Source organism: Rattus norvegicus, chromosome 17 (assembly GCF_036323735.1).
Source record: "Rattus norvegicus strain BN/NHsdMcwi chromosome 17, GRCr8, whole genome shotgun sequence".
Lineage (NCBI taxonomy): Eukaryota > Metazoa > Chordata > Mammalia > Rodentia > Muridae > Rattus > Rattus norvegicus.
In genome coordinates, this window is record NC_086035.1 from 66,201,845 (window position 1) to 66,222,201 (window position 20,357).

The following is a 20,357-nucleotide window of genomic DNA, read 5'->3' on the forward strand; positions in this document are numbered from 1 at the left end:
GGATCTGATGCCTTCTTCTGAACTCTGAAGACACCAGGCATACCGGTGGTGCACATACATACAATACATACATTCAGGCAAAGGCTGCATGGTGTGTGTGTGTGTGTGTGTGTGTGTGTGTGTGTGTGTAAGAGAGGGAGAGAGAAAGAGAGGGAGGGAGGGAAGGACAGAAGGAGGGAAGGAGAGAGATTCATCTTTCTCTAAGTTTGGTTAAAGAACCCTGACTAATACACACACATTTTCTCAAGAAACTAGCCTAGAATGAGACCCCCTAATCATCCCCAAAACAGATTCCCATGTTACTAAGAGAAAGCAACCCTCCTCCCATGATACATCTCTTCACAGCTTGATCTTATCACCATCTCTAACAACACAATGCACCAATTCTTGTGGATGACCAATCTCGGACATGTTGTTAGAAAGCAAGGAGGCATTGATGAAACCCCCCCCCCCCATGTCCACAGCAAGAAGACACTTTTGACTATCGGCTCCTGGACTGACAAGTTTGCTTAATAACAACCACTGAGTCTGAACTCTAGAGCTTCCGATGGGACAAGTGATCATCAGAGGAAACTGATAAAGCTGCTTCCTCTCAGGTCACAGATGTGCGTTACACACCTTGGGAAACTGTCTCCGTGTCAGTAAGGGGCTTCAGTCTTTTAAACCAGAAGAGGTTTAAAGCCAAAGTGTTTGGATACCCTCAGTGGTCAGATGGTAAGAATCGCAAAAACCAAATGAAGTTACAGAATCTTAGAGCCTTCGTCCTGAGGGTGGTGACGCAGCCTAGGTTCAGTTTCCAGCTGGTCAGTGCCAGTGTCTATAACCCAGAGAAGCTTCCTGTTTCTTCACTAGTGTTGTTCCCGCTGCACATTAATAAGTGGAAAATATCTTTGGTATGACCTGAACGTGACCTGACCCTCATTTAGAAGCGGGGAGCCCTTGGATGGTAGCCCAGCTTAAGAAAGGGACACGTAAGTGACCTGGGAGATTGTCAACACAATAAAAACTGTTCCCTCACACCTGGCTGCCAGCTCCACCAGATGAGCCCACTACCATGCCGTACTGACTCTCTAGATGCCTGAGACAAAATGACCTCTGTGTCCCTTAAGTTGACCCTTGGCACTGATTTGAGAGGAGCTGGGAGAAAAGAACACCAAAAAACCGAGGGTGGGTTTTGGCCAGTTGTGATTGGTCCGTGACTCCTGACCTCACAAGGAGCCATTGTGAGATAGGGTATTAGTCCACCTATAGAAGATTCTGCTGGGCCTTGATCTTCTCTTTACACTGCAGTTACACTCTTGGTTGGTTGCAGAGCGCTTGGTCTCAAGATGTTGGTCCTGAGAGTTTATTTTTTATTTCCTACTTTAGAACTACTAACCTGAAGATAGTAAGTTTGCTGCCTGGATGTTGACTTAATGTTCATTGATTTAGATTTAGTTTGTGCATACGCTTCAGTTTGTTTTAATTATCAACCATTTTCCATTAATATGTATGTATGTGTGCGTATGTATGTATGTATGTGTATGTATGTATCCATTTACTTTTTTTTTTTTTCTTTTTCTCTGAGGGCCATTACTCTAGCCCTCAGAATTTTTTTTAAAGGTGTATTTTATTTTTGAGTTCACTGTTACTCACACCAGACACACCAGAAGGGGGCATCAGATCCCATTACAGATGGTTGTGAGCCACCATGTGGTTGCTGGGAATTGAACTCAGGACCTCTGGAAGAGCAGTCAGTGCTCTTAACCACTGAGCCATCTCTCCAGCCCTCCATTTACTTTCAAATGTTGTAGAATGGCTTATTTTGTTACCTTAAACCTTTCGTTAGTCTATATTAGCTGTAAAAACTAAGGAATTTGACTTTACCAAGAGCTTAGATCCTATCCACCTGCTTTGTTATTTCCCTCAACCTTCCTTCCCCTGTGTTTAAAAAGAATCCCCCTATCATGTTAAGAATCTTCTCCTGACACCATGCCACTCATGAGGCAACTGAGGAATCTGGAGGGACAGCTCATTTCCTCATGGCATCACACTGTCAAAGAGCCACCATTCTTCAATGCCCATAAACATGAGTGTAAAGAAGAAGGATGGCGAACCATGAGCGTAGAGGACCGTAGTAGTTAGAGCCATTACACAACTTGAGGGTCTGAATGAAAAGGGCCTTGAAGAAACTAGTCGATACCCAATAAGCAAGAATCTCTCCCTGAGGTCGCCCCAAAGCTCACTGGGTCCATTCTTGTTACTGCAGCTAACTAAAGCCCACATGTCCTCCTCAAGGTCTGAGTGTGAGAGGTTTCACACCCGATTCACCTCACTGAATTCTGTCCCCAGTTGGGTGGGCTATTTAGGAAGTTGGCAAATCCCATAGTAGCGGTACCCAGCAGGAGAAATTGAATCATTAGAAGCCATGGGACATGTCAGAAGCCTGGAAGCAACTACTTCAAACCCATCTCCCTGAGACCCCAGCCATGGTTTCCCTGTGCTCAGAGAGCCTGAAGCACAGTAAAATCTGTGTACCCTATGTTTTTGCTTCTCGGGGATTTTTGTCACGGCAATGAGAAAAGTAATTCTGTGCTTGGAGACAGGACGTGAAGACGTGCTTTATTATTTAATCATTTTTGGTTGTAAAAAGCTGTGATTGGTCCATTGTGTTTAACCTCACAGAAGTCATTGTGAAGAGTTGCAGACTCCGCCCACATAAGACACTACTCGCTGCTTGGTTGGCTACAGAGTCGCTGGTTCACAGAAGGCTTGGATATTATTGACCTCCTGAAAACAGATTCTGTTGATGTGCTTGGACCCCCAAACAGCGAGTTTGTTTCCTGGTTTGTGGGTTTTGCTTTTTTTTTTTTTTTAAAAAATTCTTCACCTGACAGCAAGAGGATTTATTGTACACGAGTTACATTTGGCCACAAGAGAGAATAGAACTAGTCCAGAATGCCAAAGGTCCAGGGCAGAGGGCCTGCGGGACTGTTTTGGTTATAAGAAAGGCAGTCATTTTCCCAGGTGATCTCGGCAAGGTGACATTCCGGGTCTACTGAGACTTATTACCGACAGCAGCATACAGTCCAACAACTTGTTCCAGTGTCCCGGCCTTCAGCATCCCTTACTTCTGCTCCTGCAGGCTTCGCGGGTGCACAAGCTGCTTTACTTGGATCTCTGCCTCATCTTTCTTTTGCTGGCTTCAGCCTATGCATTCTCTTCTTCCGCCACTTCGCTCTCATGGCGCAGGATGTTCAAGGAAGATGGCGCTAAGACCGAGAGCAACATTTCTATTCTTAAGCATAATCCTTTGACATTTTAAAATTTAATCTGTCTGGTTTGAACAGCTTTATTAGTACGGACAAGTTGTAAAAGAAAAATAAGCTTTGTCCTCACCAAGAGCACTTCATCGCATCTACCTGTGCAGGTCTCTACTGCAAGCTCTGATCAGCTTGAATGCTGGTCTATCCTGGTAACCGTCTTCCGCACTTGCTGTCTTTCACTCTAACACTCCGCAAAAAGACCAAAATCATGCCATGTGTATAGCGAAGTTCAGCCCGTTTCATTACAGCGTTGCGGTGTCAGGGAGGGCTGTCATCTTTAGATGACCATCTATACGAGCTTAAGATAAAGGATTGAAAAACCACAAGTGTAGCGAGTGTGTAGGAGGCAGATTTATTAAGAAAGGGTTAGGCTCCTAACAGAAGGCCATTGGTGTAAACGTTGCAGTGTAAGTGAGCCCTACTCAGAGAGGTATCCTGGACATCAGGAGCCAAGGAATACCACAAAGTCACACCACACAAAGACCTCACATAAGAGATTGGACAGGGAAAACCAGAAGCAGGAGGGAACTGAGCAGAAGGCATTCTTGGGGGCAGAGCCTTCCAAGGTTGCCTGGGATTGGCGGGCTTATGTGACCTGGTTTTGAAAGCTCGGGATTGGTGGGCTTTCTTTGCCCTTTATCCTACAATTGGATCAGAAACATAGATTCATTCTATAACTAATATCCTTTGTCATACCCAGATCAGCACAGAGTTCCAGAGTCAGTTGTCCTTGGACTTACTGTTATTAAAATCAAAATGTCCTCCTCAAGGTTAGATATGAATGGGCTCACACCTTCTCATGTGTCTGAATGCTTGGTCTCTCTCGGGGATGCTGTCTGGGGAAGTCATAAAACCCCAGGACCATGGAAAGCAGCAGGAGAAATTGGGTGACTAGATGCAATAAGGGCCTGCCAAAAGCACATAACCAACTACTTCAGATCCGTCTTTCCAAGTCACTGGTTTCTCCAACTGCCATCCCTCCCTGTCTCTGAGAGTCTGAAGGAGAGAATACCTTTCATCCTTTCAACTACAACTTTTGTGTGTGTGTGTGTGTGTGTGTGTGTGTGTGTGTGTGTGTGTTTCTTTATTTTTCTCCATCTTTATTAAATTGGATATTTCTTATTTACATTTCAACTGTTACTCCCTTTTCTGGTTTCCAGGTCAACATCCCCGTAACCCCTCCCCCTCCCCTTCTATCTGGGTGTTCCCCTCCCCATCTTCCCCCCATTACTGTGCTCCCTCCAACAATCCTGTTCACTGGGATTTGTTCACAGCCATGACAAAAGTTACACAGTCCCTTCCTGTGAAGTCACCAATAAATAGATAAATAATAACCCTTTGATAAGTGATTAAAATTTTTTATTGAAGATTTTTCATGGAAGTACACAGTGAACGGAGATCGTTTTCATGAGCCCCGTTGCATTGCAGCTGCTTTTGGCCTGTGCCAGAAAGTTCTCATTTCAGTTAAGGTTCTACTTACGATCCACAGCTCTAGTTAGACTAACCATTACCTCTTGGACTGGCATGTTACAGACAGCAATCCCTGTATCTATTTCTACTTCAGAAAATAACAATACATCATTCTTGTGGCTGAGCCTGGGTGACCCTTCATGAATGTTGCCAATGAGTTTCCATATGGAAACTGTGAACAGTCCTGCTGAACTGTGGACCTCGCTGTGAACATGAAGCATCAACTTGGTCATGTAGAACTTTGTGTGCGATACCGAGGAATCTCATCATTTCAGTACACATGGTTATTCATTAAGGACATTGGCTTGTACTCTCTCTGTCTCTGTATTTGTGTCTGTGTCTCTGTGTCTGTGTCTCTGTCTCTCTCCCAGAGTGTGTATGTGTGTTGTTGTTGTTGTTGTTGTTGTTGCTGCTGCTGCTGCTGCTGCTGCTATGGTTTTCACACCAGGGTAATACTGGCTTTATAGACCAAGTTTGGAATGAGCTTTTCTTGTCTCTTTGGAGAAGCAGCTTGAAGGTCATCAGTCTCCACTCTAAGGCCAGTAGGTAAGACCCATAATGCAATCTGTTGTTCCCGGACCATCCTTAATGACAGATTACATCACCCTTTCCATCGTGTGACTATAGTGACCACGTGCATTTTAATGTCCAGAGTTGATCATCACACCCAGGGTGTAGCAACTAGAAGGAAGCAGGTGGTACTCATCTTTAATAACATCTCGCCAAGGTTGATGTCTTATGATTCAAGCAATCCTTTTCTTTCAGAATCATCAACTCTCTAGAGTATGAGTTTGCATCACCCCCAACCCTAGGATTCCCACGGATTCCTCTCATCCTTTAATCTCACACATCAATAATTTGTATTTTCTCTGTGGGTGATACAGGTCAAGGGCTAGTCAGATTTGTTCATACTTTCAAATTACCAGATCTTTTGTGTCTTTGGTCTTTGTTTCAACCTCTATGTGTCCTCATATTTCAACTCCGATCTTTCTTATACTTTCTCGTAACTAGTTAGGGGCTTGAGTGGGCTTAGGGGGAAAAAAAACAAAAATCTCTGACCCAAGATGCATCATTAGGATGTTTGAGGTAGCTATGATTTTCTTTTTCTTTTTCAAAAAGTTTTATTTATTATTTATGCACACTGAGCTGTCTTCAGACACCAGAAGAGGACATCAGATCTCATTACAGATGGTTGTGAGCCACCATGTGGTTGGTGGCTGTTGGGATTTGAACTCAGGACCTCTGGAAGGACAGTCAGTGCTCTTAACTACTGAGCCATCTCTCCAGCCCCAGCTATGATTTTCATGATATAGAAATGTAAGCTATAAACTTGTCTCCTACACCTTATTTTGGTTTCATTTTTCTTTCCTTTTAAGATCATCTCGTGGTGATCCCATTCCCCACCTGTTACAGTGGTGGACTTGGAGAAGGAAATCCCATGCATGGATTTCTGCGATGCAAATTTACCACCAGCATCCAGACAAACTGGTTCCAGGCTGTCCATATCTACCATTGTGGACTCCATGTGTTGTTTAGGCCAAAAGGCCGAAGAAACTCTGGGACTCATAGGAGCAAATAGGCTTCATGATGTCCTGACAAAAAATAATATGTTCAACAGGAAAAAAATTGTTGGGAACATCCTTGGAGAAATAAGGCATGTTCCAAAGATTTGTTCTGCCAAGAGTCCTGCAGGTCCTGACAACCTCGCTTCCGCCCTTTGGAGGAGAGAGAGTGATCCTGCCTTGTCCATGTCCGTGGCATCTGACACCCACAAATGGCAAGGGGAGAGCTCCTCTAGGTGCTTCTCTCCAGATTTAGACGAGATGCTGGAGATCAGCTGGCTGTGGAAGTCTGCCCAACAGTGCTATGCTGAGGAGGCCTACAACAGCCACAAAAATTCTGAGGAGGCAGAGAGCACTGTCTCATTGAGTGACTCCTCTGAGGATGACCTGTCCTACCTGGAGGATATCATTCCCGACTCTAACTCGGACTCACAGCACGCTGGTGTGGGGGTAGGGACCAAGAAGACCAACAGTACCATCGGGATCAGTTACACATCCCTCAATGCTGTATTGTTCCTTGAAGACACCAACTGCAAACAGATCCCAGAACCTCAAGATGATACCAAGGTTACCAACCGCATCGGTGTATCCAGTGACGTGAGTGAAACTGACCTACAGTTCAGTGAGAGAATACATGATACTACATATTCCGTGATTTCTGCCCAGAGTAGGAACACTAAATATGAAGATGACAATGGCATAACCCTAGAGGAGTCACCATCTCTATCTAGCAAGGACCAGTTCTGGGAGGTGCCCAAAGACCCCATAAAGAAGCAAAGAAGGCAGATTAGTCAGTTCTTTTACAGTTTATTCTGTTGCCTCCCCACCCCGAAGAAAAGAGAGACAACCTCCAGGTAAGACACTGTCTTATTGCCATAAGACATGGAAAATGGAGTAGCTAGGAAACCTAGTAGCAAGGCCACCAAGGCCCTTTGACACAGATATGTTGGCTGTACCCATTTATAGAATGTGGCCCCAAGATTGCTGTGATCCTAGAAGACTCTTTCCCACTGTGCCCCTTTACGTGGATTCAGTGTCTGCCCGAAGCAGACAGCAGTGGATGCAACCATGGGCAGTGGGGGGAGGGAGGAGGAGGGACTTTGGACTTGGGGAAATGGGAAGTACATTAGGAAGGAAGAAATCGGGTGGAGAACTACATAGAGCAGAGTTGCTGAGGTTAAATCCTGCCAAAGTCACTAACAGAGCTCTTTGCTTGTGTCTCCTTTCAAGGGCTGAAGATCATGCCTGGGTCTGTGATTCTTAAGCCCTGGATTTCCGTTCAGCCTGGTATGGTCCACCAGCTACAGAAGGGAGCCAGGCCAGAACAGGATAGAGCTTTGTACCGCAAGACCTGTTGTTACCTGTCAGACACCTACAGCCTGGGCACGAGCTCTCTACCCTCCTCTCCCTGCAGTGTAGACTATTGGCTGCCTACTTCTTAACTTACGGTGCCCCAGCACTGAGGCTGGACAGAGCGGTCGATCACTTGTTATGAAGAGACAGCTGTCCAGATGCAGCAAACCTCGGGAGAGGATTTTGTGTTTCCCATGATAGCTCATCACCTAATTTTGATCCTTATCAATGACCAGATGCAATGAACTGCATGTACTCGGTAGCCCATGAGGTAAGGAGGCACAAGAAGAGGTGCGGGGACGAGGAGGGGAGGGGCACGTGGGACATGTCAAAAGGGAAGAAAAGCAGTTGGAGAGTGAGGAAGGAAAGAGCATGAAGTGGGGAAGGAGGAGGACCTACCCAAAGGAAGTTCCAGCTCTGGTCGGGCAGCTGAGAAGAACAGATGGGCGTGTTGGGTGGAGTTACAGACCTAAGCCTCCATGAAAACATTAGGAGAAGAGGACTCTTGCACACACCGTTATCCACTAAGAAGCGGGGTTTTTTGTTTGTTTGTTTGTTTGTGTTGTTTTTGAGTAGCTGCTCATGTAGAGGAGCCATATTTGGGTTCCTGCACCCACACTGATGATCATAATCATCCCACAAGGTCAGAACCGGCTGGATCATGAATCTGTGTCTCAGAAAAATAGAAAATAGCACACACACCCCACAATTTCCACTGAGAGAACACAGAAAACATCACCCCTGGTCTGCCATATGTGACAACAGAAGTCTGACCCTCACCTATCCCATGCCATGGCCTCCATGGTAACTTGCTCAAGCAGATGGACTATTTAGCGTTAGTGTCTTCCAGCCCCTACCTATCAAAGACACACTATAGCAATGCAAGCATGAGCCAGGACCAGTTCAGAGCACCCTGCTGTTTAGGCAGTGGCCTGTCAATTAGCTTCTTGGGTTGGGAAAGTTTTCTAAGCAAGCATTGGATGATGTTCACGGCTCTGCTCATGAGGTCTTGAAAGTTGTAAAAATGTCACATTCAGCATGACTCCTACATCATGATCTATTTCCTCTAATATGTGAAGTAGCATGGGGGAGGGGGAAGGCAGAGAACCTGAACCATATGTCTACCCATCTCTCCTTAAGGCAGAGGGCTACCTAGCCAGGGGCAATGTGAGAGAAATATCCTGACAGACAGGGTTACAGGGTCCATTATGGACAACATCCAGTAAGCAAGGTGACTTCCTTTCAACAACTCTAAGCCACCAAGTCTCATCTGCTTTGGGGTCTTAACTCAGCAAGGCACAGGATCACTTCTGTGGCCCTTTAAGTTCACAACTGCACACTTCTGCTCTTACCACAAGTCAAGGTATTGCTTTCTTGGCTCACCTACCTGATTCCCAAGACTGCCCACCATGCCAGGAAACTTATTCCAACTTAGTTTGCAGGCTGCCATGAGTCCTAAAAACTTTGTAAGACAGGGAAAATATTCAACCACAAGCTTTTCATGCTTCACAGACAGAACTGTGTAACAGGGGATTGACTGCACAGGGATATGTGAACCATTTGCCCTGTGGACTACAATAGGCCTGTGAGAGATACCAGGAAATGAGAGTCTAGCCATAAACTGCTCTTCTGGTGCCGGGATGAAAGCTCGTTACACCAGGTGCTTGCTCTGCAAGCATAAGGACATAAGCGAAGGTCCAGCAACCACCTAAAAGCCTTGAAGGGCAGTGTGAGCATTCAATCCCATCTCTGTGGAGATGGAAGGGAACAGCCCCATTTGATCCCTGTGCAGATGGTCTAGCCTAATTTACAACCTCCAGCGTTAAGGAGAGTGTCTCTAAAAACAAGGTTAATAGGACACTTGAGATTCCCCTCCTACTCATACTTGAGAAAAAATGGGCAAGTGCTCCAGAACACATATGAACCCATGCACATGTACCTAGACACACATAAAAGACAGGAGGCACGAAAAGAGGAAATAGAGAAAACCATTAAGAGTTCTTCTTTTGTAATTGATTATTCTTAGGTGTGGCATCTATTTCTCAATCTGCAATATTTTGTGTGTGTGTGTGTGTGTGTGTGTGTGTGTGTGTGTGTGTGTGTGTGTGTCCAAAAAGCTTTCAAGAGAAAGGCTTCTACATTCACATGGTTTGGATTTAATTTTTGTTTCATCAGATATGTCTCTTCAAAAGTAAGCATGTGGCTTGAATCTGCAAAGAAGACCGGGGAAACTACCCTCAGCTGCATTTGTTGGACCGCCATAGAACAGCATCTCTCAGCTCCATGGGGGAGCCTACCCCACAATGACCCGGTACTGTGGATCCTGTGGATTGGTTTCTTTCGTGATGTTGTCACATCAAGACTATGAACCTGGAGCAGTGTTATGCTCTCTGTAGTTGAAACAAGATTCCTCAGGCCTCACATGGAAAGTCATTCATTTTTATTAAACGCTCACTTGATTCTTTTTTTTATACTGGCCTATCTCTTCCCTTTGAAAGAAAGCTATGATGTTCAGTCCCAGGTGAATAAAAACGTTGTGGCACACCTTCTCAGCCAAGAACACCTAACCCTGTGTTCTATACACCATGGCATGTACTTCCCAGAGCTCATCCACCCCCAAAGTTTTGGCAATGACAATAGGTGCTCCCCTTTGTCGGGACGCCTATATCTTATTGGTGGCTGTTCCTGAAGCCCAAAGACTTGTCAGGTCTGCAGCATGGTTGTCAGCATACATTCTGGCTACTCTTTTGGGTTTTTATATCTACCAACCTCCTCCACCCCAATCCCTTCAACCCCCTCTCAACACTAGGTGGGTGAGACAGTAGGTTAGAGGAGAAAGAGCCCATTGGCCTCCTTAGACTTGCTTGCTGGTTAGCAATGTCATGAAGTTCCTTGGGGCAATTCCAATCTTCATTGTCAGGACATCTCCAAGTAGTGTAGCAAACCAGCAAACACCAACAGCAACACAGCAAACAGAACATCAGCAATTCAGTAAAGAGCAGTCCAGCAACCCAAGCAAACAGCTGCAGCAGGGGCGGTGGGCAGGGGCGGCGGCAGGGGAGGCGGCAGCAACAGCAGCAGTAACCACACACTCTCTAGGTGCTCTGGCATTTTCATATCCTCTCCAGAGTCCCCAAGGATTCCAGATGTAAATGCTGTTCAGGTGGCAGAATCACGCCTCTGCCAGAGCACGAGACAAATCACAGTCAGCTGCTGTGGACAATAAGAAACAGCCACACATCCCGTGCATGGGACTGAAACAAAAAGCATGTTCTCGTAACTGAGTCTTTTTAAGAAACCAAAATTCTCACCACATACAGGCACAAGGATACTCAATTCTTCCTGTTGGTGAGCCTATGTCCAATCAGGTAGCCACTTAGAAACCCAGTCAATCCGCTGGGGAACGCGTGTTGAAGCATCCGAATCCAATTCCCTGCCACAGAGCGATTTTTCCTAAGGCCCCAGGAAAGTAGGGTGGCTAGCCAAGGCCACTAGTGCAGAGGCCCGTTTAGAGCAGCCTCTGCCCCCAAAGCCCAGGGCTCTCAGTTTTGATCTGTTTACTTTCTTTCTCTGGGCCCAGGCACTGCTGTTCCCTTTTGCAATTTCACAAAAGCATTTGTGTTTTGTTTTTCTTTTTTTTTTCTTCCTTTTGGCTTTCAAAACATTGTTTCAGTTTTTTGACTCAGGAGACCAGGCCATCCTCAAACTCAGAAATCTACCTGCCTCTGCCTTCTGAGTGTGGGGATTTAAGACCTGTGCCACCCTTGCCCGGCCTCATTTCTTTTTTCTTTTCTTTTCTTTTCTTTTCTTTTCTTTTCCTTTCTTTTCTTTTCTTTTTTCTTTTCTTTTTTCTTTTTCTTTTTTTTGCATTTTTATTAAATTGGGTATTTCCTATTTACATTTCAATTGTTATTACCATTCCTGGTTTCCAGGCCAACATGCCCCTAATCCCTCCCCCTCCCCTTCTATATGGGTGTTCCCCTCCCTATCCTCCCCCCACTACCGCCCTCCCCCCAACAATCACATTCACTGGGGGTTCAGTCTTGGCAGGTTCAAGCCAGCCTCATTTCTTAACATTTTACTAAGTCGGTGTTCCACTGACCTGAGAGAGATCCTAAGATTCTGGGCAATGTTCTTTTCCACGTGTTGTTCTGTTAATGTCAGCGATTGAGCTCTCAGCTTCATGGGCCTGAGGTGCAAAATAGGAAGACTGACAAATCTCTTCTCAGCACTCCATCAGCCCCAAACTCTCCAGACAACCGACCTGGACATAAGAAGCAAGGCAGCACTGACTGAGAATTCGGGCAGTGAACTTGGCTATCACACGCAGAACACGACTGAGAATGGAAATCTTCCCCATCCAGTTCATCAAGATGAGTTCCCCCTTCCACACTGTGAGGTAACTGGATGTGCTGAAGCAAAGAGCTGCTTCTCAGCAGTGGCATGGCCAGCTCTGTGCCCAGCCTACTCCAGACAGACTCTGAGGGCTCCAGTAGCAGAATCACATCACCTTCTGCTGATTTTTAAAACTGAACCACGCTGAAAGACCTTCACGTTGTCAACTGACCCAGGAGCCTAGGCATTGGCTTCTGGGCTTCACTAACGTGAGTATCCAACAGGAAGGAGCAATAAAGGCCCTCTGCACTTAGGGTCAGAGGGTCATAGGGCTTTAGTGGCTGAGAACAGAGCAGACATTTTTTGGGAGGGGCAAATTAAAAGGAGACCCTGAGGGATATGAAGCCCCCAACTACAGAGGAAAATATTTACAAGTCAATAAAACGGAGACCAGAGAAAGTGCCTCAGTTCAGATGTCCCGGCTTCAGCTGTCCAGCAACCTGCACAGACTTGCTTCAGGAAATTGAGAGACACAGGAAAACAGAGCAATTGGAGGAAATATGGAAACAAAAAGAAAAGTCGGCTTGAGAGCCTATGTCCCGGCTTCAGCTGTCCAGCAACCTGCACAGACTTGCTTCAGGAAATTGAGAGACACAGGAAAACAGAGCAATTGGAGGAAATATGGAAACAAAAAGAAAAGTCGGCTTGAGAGCCTTGTCTGTACACAGCTTGGAAGCAAGCCTTGGTCCCTTTCTCCCCCCCCCCTTCTTTAACAAACAGGGATGCCGATGTCTGCCTGGAATCCCATCACTGGCCCGATAGAGATCTGCAGACCCTTGGGTCTCAGTGTCAATCCAGCCAGCCTAGCAGAACCACTGAGACCTGATAATAAATGAGAGACTTTGAGTTAAAAAACAAAAAACAAGATGTGTCTGAGGTTTTCCTTTCACATGCTCGGACTCCAAGTGGATGTATGCTTACATACAGTCACAGTGTATCTGCACACTTGGAATAAGAGACGCATGCACACGCCCACACACACACACACACACACACACACACACACACACACACACACACTTTATGGAATGATTTGTGTCACTCAGGCATTTATTTTTGATTCTTTGGGACAGGACCGGTGGTCCATTCTGAAGGTGAGTGAGTGCCTTAGGTATCTAAGGGTGACCTCAAACTTCCGATCCTTCTGTCTCCTCCGCCCAACATGGAAGATCCATGTCCACCTCCCCCTCCCACCCTCACAGAATACAGATCTAACACAGATATTGTAGCATGCTAGGGCAGCACTGTAGGACCAAGGTACAACCCGCTTTAGAAATTTTAGAGAGAGACCTGGTGTCAGGTAATGGTAGAAGGGACCTCTTTGGACTTGGGTTATTGTGGCTGCTCTCAACTCAGCAGACAGGCACACAGAGAACAGGAGTCAGAATCTGGAGGAACAGCATCACCAGGTAAGAACTGTCAATGGACACCAGGGTTACCTGCAATCCCCAAAGCTCAGAGAGAAAGGACAGAGCCCTCTCAGAACCTCAGAAGACACAAATCTCTGGGAAGAATGAGCAGGTCAGGGGCTCTGCTGACCCCACCTGGCTGATCCTCTAGCATTTTGGTGAAAGTTCTGACCAACAGGCAGGAAACTCCTTAGTGTTGTTCTTCCCGGGTGGTCATCCATTGGTCAGTGCACAGCCAAAGCCAAATTGATGCAGATGGACATTTAACCTCTGCCCTGGGATTGGACATGGACTTCTGAAGAGTCCCGCAATCTGAGGAACAGTCTGCTTGTGAGAGTGACAGAGATTACAATCATGGTACACACTGAGATTAAGAAATTGGAACTACCTAGCCTCGCAGAGACTGGATGTACCAGGGTAGGGGATACCCAGAAAGACCCCCACCTGCTTAGGAGAGAAGAGGAGGGTAGAGGGAAGGATTATGGGGGGAGGGTGACTGAGAGAGGGGTAGTTATCAAGATGGAACGTGAATAAGTAAAATAACAAAAATTAAAATAAATAAAATTCAAAACAATCTACCCTTACAAAGATTTTAAGATTTGGAACACTAGTTTTTTTAATTACATTATTAATAAAAAAATAAACTAGGGTTGGTTGATATTGTTGTTCCTTTTATGGAGTTGCAAACCCCCTCAGCTACTTCACTCCTTTCTCTAACTTCTCCACTGGGGACCCCATTCTCAGTTCACTGGTTGGCTGTGAGCATCCTCCTCTGTATTTGTCAGGCTCTGGCAGAGTCTCTCAGGAGACGGCTATCTCAGGCTCCTGTCAGCATGTAACTCTTGGCATTAGCAATATTGTCTGGGTTTGGTGGCTGTATATGGGCTGAATCCCCAGGAGGGGCAGGCTCTGGATGGCCTTTCCTTCAGTCTTTGCTCCACACGTTGTCTCCATATCTCCTCCCATGAGTACTTTGTTCCCCCCTTCTAAGAAGGACTGAAGCAGCCACACTTTGGTCTTCCTTCTTCTTGAGCTTCATGTGGCTTGTGAATTGTATCTTGAGTATTCCAGGCTTTTAGACTAATATCTGCTTATCTGTGAGTGCACACCATGCATGTTGTTCTGTGATTGGTTGCCTCACTCAGGGCATTTTCTAGTTCCATCTACTTGTCTAAGAATCTCATGAAGTCATTGATTTTAATAGCTGAGTAGTACTCCATTGTGTAGATGTACCACATTTTCTGTACCCATTCCTCTGTTGAAGGACATCTGGGTTCTTTCCAGTGTCTGGCTATTATAAATAAGGCTGCTATGAAAGTACAGCTCCCAGGGACTAAACCACCATCCCAAGAGTACACAGAGATGGACCTATGGCTCCATCTGCATATATAGCAAAATAAGGCACAGAATAAGTTTATCTTCTAAGACATCTTTGCAACTTCAGTTCCATTAGGAAACTAAGCTCCAAAAAAGAAAAAAAAAAAAAAACAGCTTGCATCTGTTGCTTTGTGGGGAAAAAAAAAAAGAACCAGGGGGTTGTGTTGTGGTGATCCCTCTATTGCTAATCTATTTGTCAAAAATCAGTGAGGACCTACATTCTTGTCCCCAGTACCCACATCACCCACATACAATGTCAGGGCCAGCAACACACAGTGGTAATCCCTACTCTTGAGAGGCTCAGAAAGGAGTGTAGGAACCGGTGAGCTCAGAATCGGGAAAGTCCCAAAATTCAAGATGAGAGACCAAAGAGCAGACAATCCAGGGGTTGACTCTGGATTCTTGAACAATGACACGCAAAGATGAATAATAGATAAGTGAACACTCTCTCTCTCTCTCTCTCTCTCTCTCTCTCTCTCTCTCTCTCTCTCTCAACCCCAAATCATACTTGGAAAAGTCTCGGCAACCTGTCAGGGTAGAAACTGTGGGTTGCAGCACGCGAAACCCTAGCGGTCAGCTGAACATGAAGTCCACGTTCACAGTGGTCACCCACGAAGGTCTTCTGACTGGAAACAATGCCTTTTTAACGTCACTAGGATTAAGCATCCATGCTCTATGCAAAATATAACCAAAGTCGTAAGCACAGGCCTGTACACCATTTGCCAGTTCCAGGTGGAACCGAACCGCTCAGTTTTGTACATGGGTCCACACGACCTCTAAATCCAGGAAAGCCGCGAGCACAAAGCAATGGGTCATACCTCAGCATCTCCAGCCCCCGTTCCTGGGAAGCCTTGGTTCAAGTGCTGTGGCCTGGCCTGGCCCAGGAGAGGGGCAGCCTGTCAGGCTGGGACAGGGGGCCATGGGCTTTACTGCCTGTCACAGAGAATGCTCCTGCCCCTGCATGACAACGACAAGGTATCCTGATATAGACGTGGATTCAGTAACTCCCCCAGCCTCAGCATGGAAAAGCACAAGTCTTATGGAAGACAGAATCCTGCGTCCATTTTATCTGAGCCACACAGAGGAAGGCAAGACTACTTTACCCTAGCGCCGCGTTCCCACAAACACTGCATACTGAGTGAATGGACGTTATGTTGTACGGCACACCCATTTAAATCTCAGCCTTGCTGCCAAGCACTGGTCTTTTCAGGTTAAGCAGAAGCTTTCCTCAACAATGGCTTAGTCAACTGACATATCTGTGCATGCAGTGGCCATGTCTCATATTACACAATCCATACTATAAATCCACTCCATGCCTACCCGGGGCTGTGGCTGTAGTCCTGAAGCTGGCTTAGTCTTGAAATAGCAGCACCTGCCCTGTGGAACTCAACAGCAAGCTTCTCATCTATAAAGCACAGCATCTTGGATGGTCACATTGTCATCCATGCAGGTTTTGGGATCTGCTTTACCTGCATCTTCCCTGTCTTCATAAAGCCCTCACCCTACACTAATTCACAACTGTACTTTTCCATTAGTGTTTTCAGAGAGTAGGCTCAGAAGACACTCTTATAGAAGAAAACCCTGATGCTAAGACAGCTATTAGATATTCTGCATTCTCTCTCTCTCTCTCTCTCTCTCTCTCTCTCTCTCTCTCTGTGTGTGTGTGTGTGTGTGTGTGTGAGAGAGAGAGAGAGACAGAGAGAGAGACAGAGACAGAGAGACAGAGAGACAGAGAAAGAGAGAGAGAGAGAGAGAGAGAGAGAGAGAGAGAGAGAGAGAGAGAGTAGAGAATGTTATTTAGTTCCCCTCTGTGGGGTCCTGTGCTATTCACCATGCTTTGATTGATTTTCATCTTGGTTCCACGGGAGATGTAGTTTTGACTTTTCCACTTTCATTTAGAAATAAGCTTACCCAAGTTGTAGCACACACACCTCTCTATGACTTTATAGGACAGCCGTGAGCATTTTTCCGTGTGCGTGTTTTGTGCACATGCGTCTACTCCTAGAAACACCAACAGTAGCTCAAGGTGCAGAAGCAGACAGCTGGATCCAAGACCAGCATGCATTTTATTCTTCAATATTTTTTCATTCCTTGAGATTATCCTACCATTGTATCATCTTTCCATCCCACTTCCTCCACTCAAATCCTCGCTCTTTGTTGGTCCCTTTCAGATTCATAGCCTCTTTTTCACTAATTGCTATTATATATATATATATATATATATATATATATATATATATATATTACATGTATGTCCCCCAAATTCGTGGACACAATCTGCTCCACCTGCACATTGTTTTTTGTGTGTATACTTCAGGCCAATCCACTGGGTTGGATAACCAATGGATGCACATAAAAGATTCATTATATGATATCTGTCTTTTAGAAACTTCAGAGTGAAATTGCAGAATAATCCATTCTAACCCTGGAGGGGTTCTCACTGCCTCTTGAAAGAACAGAGGATCCCTGGCATGTTTCCACCCTGGTTTCTTGTCTGGCTGTCCTATGTGTTGTGCAGAGTGTTCTCGCAGGTTTTTACCTGGACTTCCCTACGTTTGCCACCCCACAGATGCAGTGCTCCAAACACATGGCTGCAAACCTAAGTAGAGGAAGGAATAGGAATGATTCCCAAGCAAGAAGGTAGAACTACTGTTTTGGGTTGGTTTTTTTTTTTGTTTTGTTTGTTTGTTTGTTTGTTTTTGGTGTTGACAACAGGATATTGCTATGTTGTCCAGTTTGGTCTCAAATTCCTGAGGGGTCCACCCACTACTTTCCATCCATCCATTCATTCACTCATACACACACACACACACACACACACACACACACACACACACACACACACGCACACACATCTGATTATCTCTCAGCCCAGACGTACAAACATTCACGCATCCACTTGTCTTTTCATTGGTCTATTCATGTATCCATTTATCCTTCCATGTATCCATGAATCCATTTGTCTAGGATATCTGTTGCTTTGACAAAACACCATGACCAAAAAGCAGGTTGGGGAGGAAAGGGTATATTTATCCCTGTTCATCACTGAAAGAAGTCAAGTCGGGAACTCCAGCAGGGAAGGATTTTGGACATGGGTGCTTATTCAGAGTCCATGGAGGGGTGCTGCTTACTGGCTTGCTTCCCCTGGCTTTCTCAGTCTGTTTTCTTATAGAACCCAGGACCACCAGCCATGGGATGGCACCACCCACAACAGCCTGGGCCTTTTCCTACCAATCACTAGGAAAATGCCTTCTAGGTGGATCAGTTTGCTCATGAACTAATTAATTTGTAAAGCAATTTCGCCTCCATCCCCCCCCCAGTCATATCCCCCACACACACATCTCTCCTCCCCAACCCATCCACTCCTCCTCCCTTTCTCTTCAGAATATGGGGGGGGGCGTGGATCTCAACCAGTCCTGGCAGTAAGACTAGGTGCATCCTCTCCTATCGAGGCTAGACAAGGCAGCGCAGTAGGAGGAAAGGATCCCAAAAGCAGGCAACAGAGTCAGAGACAGCCCCTGCTGCCACTATTAGGAGTCCCACATGAAGTCCTGCTACACACCTGTTCCATGTGTGCAGAGGGCCTGGCCAGTCTTATGCAAGCCTCTGGTCGGCATTTTGGGCTCTGGGACCCCTCTGGGCCCAGGTTAGTTGATTCTGTAGGTGTCTTGTAGTGTCCTTGACCCCTCTGGCTGCTACCATCCTTCCTCTCCCTCCTCTGCAGAATTTCCCAAGTTCTACCTAATGTTTAGCTGTGGCTCTCTGCATCTGTTTCCCAGCTGGGTATACAGCTAGATCTTTTCTGGAGGTGTTTTCTCAATTGCGGTTTCTTCTTTTCAGATAACTCTAGCTTGTGTCCTTTTGGCATAAGACTAGCCAGCAGACCATTCACCCCACTTGTCTGTCTGTATATCCACCCATGCATCCGTCTGTACATCCATGCACGTAGGCATCCATCCTTCTGTCCATCAGTCTACCTATTCATACATACATACATTTGTCCATATTTCTATATTTGCTATTATCCATCTGTCTGTCCACCCACTTATCCATGCATCCATCTATCTTTCACTTTACACCCTAGTCAGTCAGATGTGCTGTCCTTAGACAGGTCATCCCCTGCTCTGTGATCTGGATCTCCCTTATTGCTTCATGCTTTCAGAAACTCTCTATGTGGCTCTACTAATCCAATGGTTACAGGTGGATAGGGTCCCTGAAGCCTCCACTCCTCTCTCTCTCTCTCTCTCTCTCTCTCTCTCTCTCTCTCTCTCTCTCTCTGTGTGTGTGTGTGTGTGTGTGTCCATCTGTCTACCATTGCCCCTACAAATATCAAAATGCCATGCTCTATAATTATGCTGTTACCTCTCCAGTGGAGTACACCAAGAGACTGGGATGAGCTAGTTCCCCAAAGATCTTGTACCCACTGCTGTCAAAATCAAATATGTAGAGAAAGAACAAAGCTGGGATCCAAGAGATGCTACTTTCTGCTACCAGGTCCTGGACCAACATGCAAGCCCCAAGAGTTCAGTTTGTAGAGAAAATTCATCATCCTAGCACTTCTCCTTATTCAGATCCCCCGCCCCACTTACCTAGAAGTGGTAAGAGAAACCTAGAAGGAGGGGTTCTCATACTGTCAAAATGCCAGCCACAAAGAGAGCCCAGATAACATATAAACCCAGCAGAAATGGGAAAGACAGGCATTGAGTTACACCCCACACCCATAAGTGTTTCAAGACATTTCTGAGTTGAACCAAGGAGATAAGGTTGGGTGTGAGGTAGGTGAATGGAGCCACAGCCCGTCCTGTGCCTCTCAAGGAACAGCCAACTGCTGCCTTCTTTTCATGAGATAACGATAATGTGTTTAGTCATTCTGAACCCTTCCTGATGAGAGGATGAAGCAAGTCACCCTTCATTATTCCTGACAACACTGTATTTCATGGTCAAAATGTTGAGAAATTAGTGTAAGAAAGGAAGACACTATTGTTCTGCCTCTGTCTCAAAAATGATTTAGACTAAGCTATCCTAATGATAGCCACAAAAGGACCACACCTCAGAAGGTAAGTAGGGCAAAATGGGGCTTGAATCTCTGGTCTCAGTTTTTTGTTTGTTTGATCTTGGGTCTCTATTTTTTCTTTTGTATATTGCCCCTGCCTCCGAAGGCCATGCAACAAGAGACTATATTAACAGTGGCAGAGGCAAGCCCTCAGCGCACAGTAGCTGATTTTATTATTGTTGTTGTTGTTTGTCTATTTGCTTGCTGTTTGGTTTGATTTTTCAAGACAGGGTCTCTATATACCTCTGGCTCTCCTGGAGTTCACTGTGTAGACCAGGTTGGCCTTGACCTCACAGAGATTTGTCTGCTGTCTCTGCTGCCCAAGTTCTGGAATGAAAGCTGTGCACCACCACACTGGCTAATGCTGACTGTTACTAAATCACTGCTTTGAACTGCTCTGTATTTCTATTTTTTTAAGTGTGTGTGTGTGTGT

The 20,357-nt window shown here is 45.7% G+C and overlaps 1 protein-coding gene across 4 annotated transcripts; it reads left to right on the top strand.

Annotated features, from left to right (window-relative positions):
- Nucleotides 1-311: 311 nt before the first annotated feature.
- Nucleotides 312-10,161, top strand: LOC134482731 (uncharacterized). 4 transcript variants are annotated; one of them, XM_063276960.1, is made up of 5 exons: nucleotides 1,261-1,387; nucleotides 2,665-5,321; nucleotides 6,152-7,191; nucleotides 7,568-7,961; nucleotides 9,866-10,161. In XM_063276960.1, the coding sequence occupies exons 3-4, from the start codon at nucleotides 6,218-6,220 to the stop codon at nucleotides 7,599-7,601; spliced, it is 1,008 nt and encodes a 335-aa protein (XP_063133030.1). In that variant the 5' UTR covers nucleotides 1,261-1,387; nucleotides 2,665-5,321; nucleotides 6,152-6,217; the 3' UTR covers nucleotides 7,602-7,961; nucleotides 9,866-10,161. The 4 variants fall into 4 exon arrangements, with proteins under 4 accessions (XP_063133028.1, XP_063133030.1, XP_063133031.1 ...); XM_063276961.1 differs by having other exon boundaries at nucleotides 2,665-3,454; XM_063276959.1 differs by having other exon boundaries at nucleotides 2,665-2,825.
- Nucleotides 10,162-20,357: the final 10,196 nt, after the last annotated feature.

What these genes read in the sequence shown, in the direction of transcription:
- LOC134482731 (XM_063276958.1), top strand. Translation starts at nt 6,218, where the DNA reads ATGGATTTCTGCGATGCAAATTTACCACCAGCATCCAGACAAACTGGT. An exon ending in AAAAGAGAGACAACCTCCAG is followed by an intron (nt 7,192 to 7,567) that starts GTAAGACACTGT and finishes TCTCCTTTCAAG; the next exon opens with GGCTGAAGATCATGCCTGGG.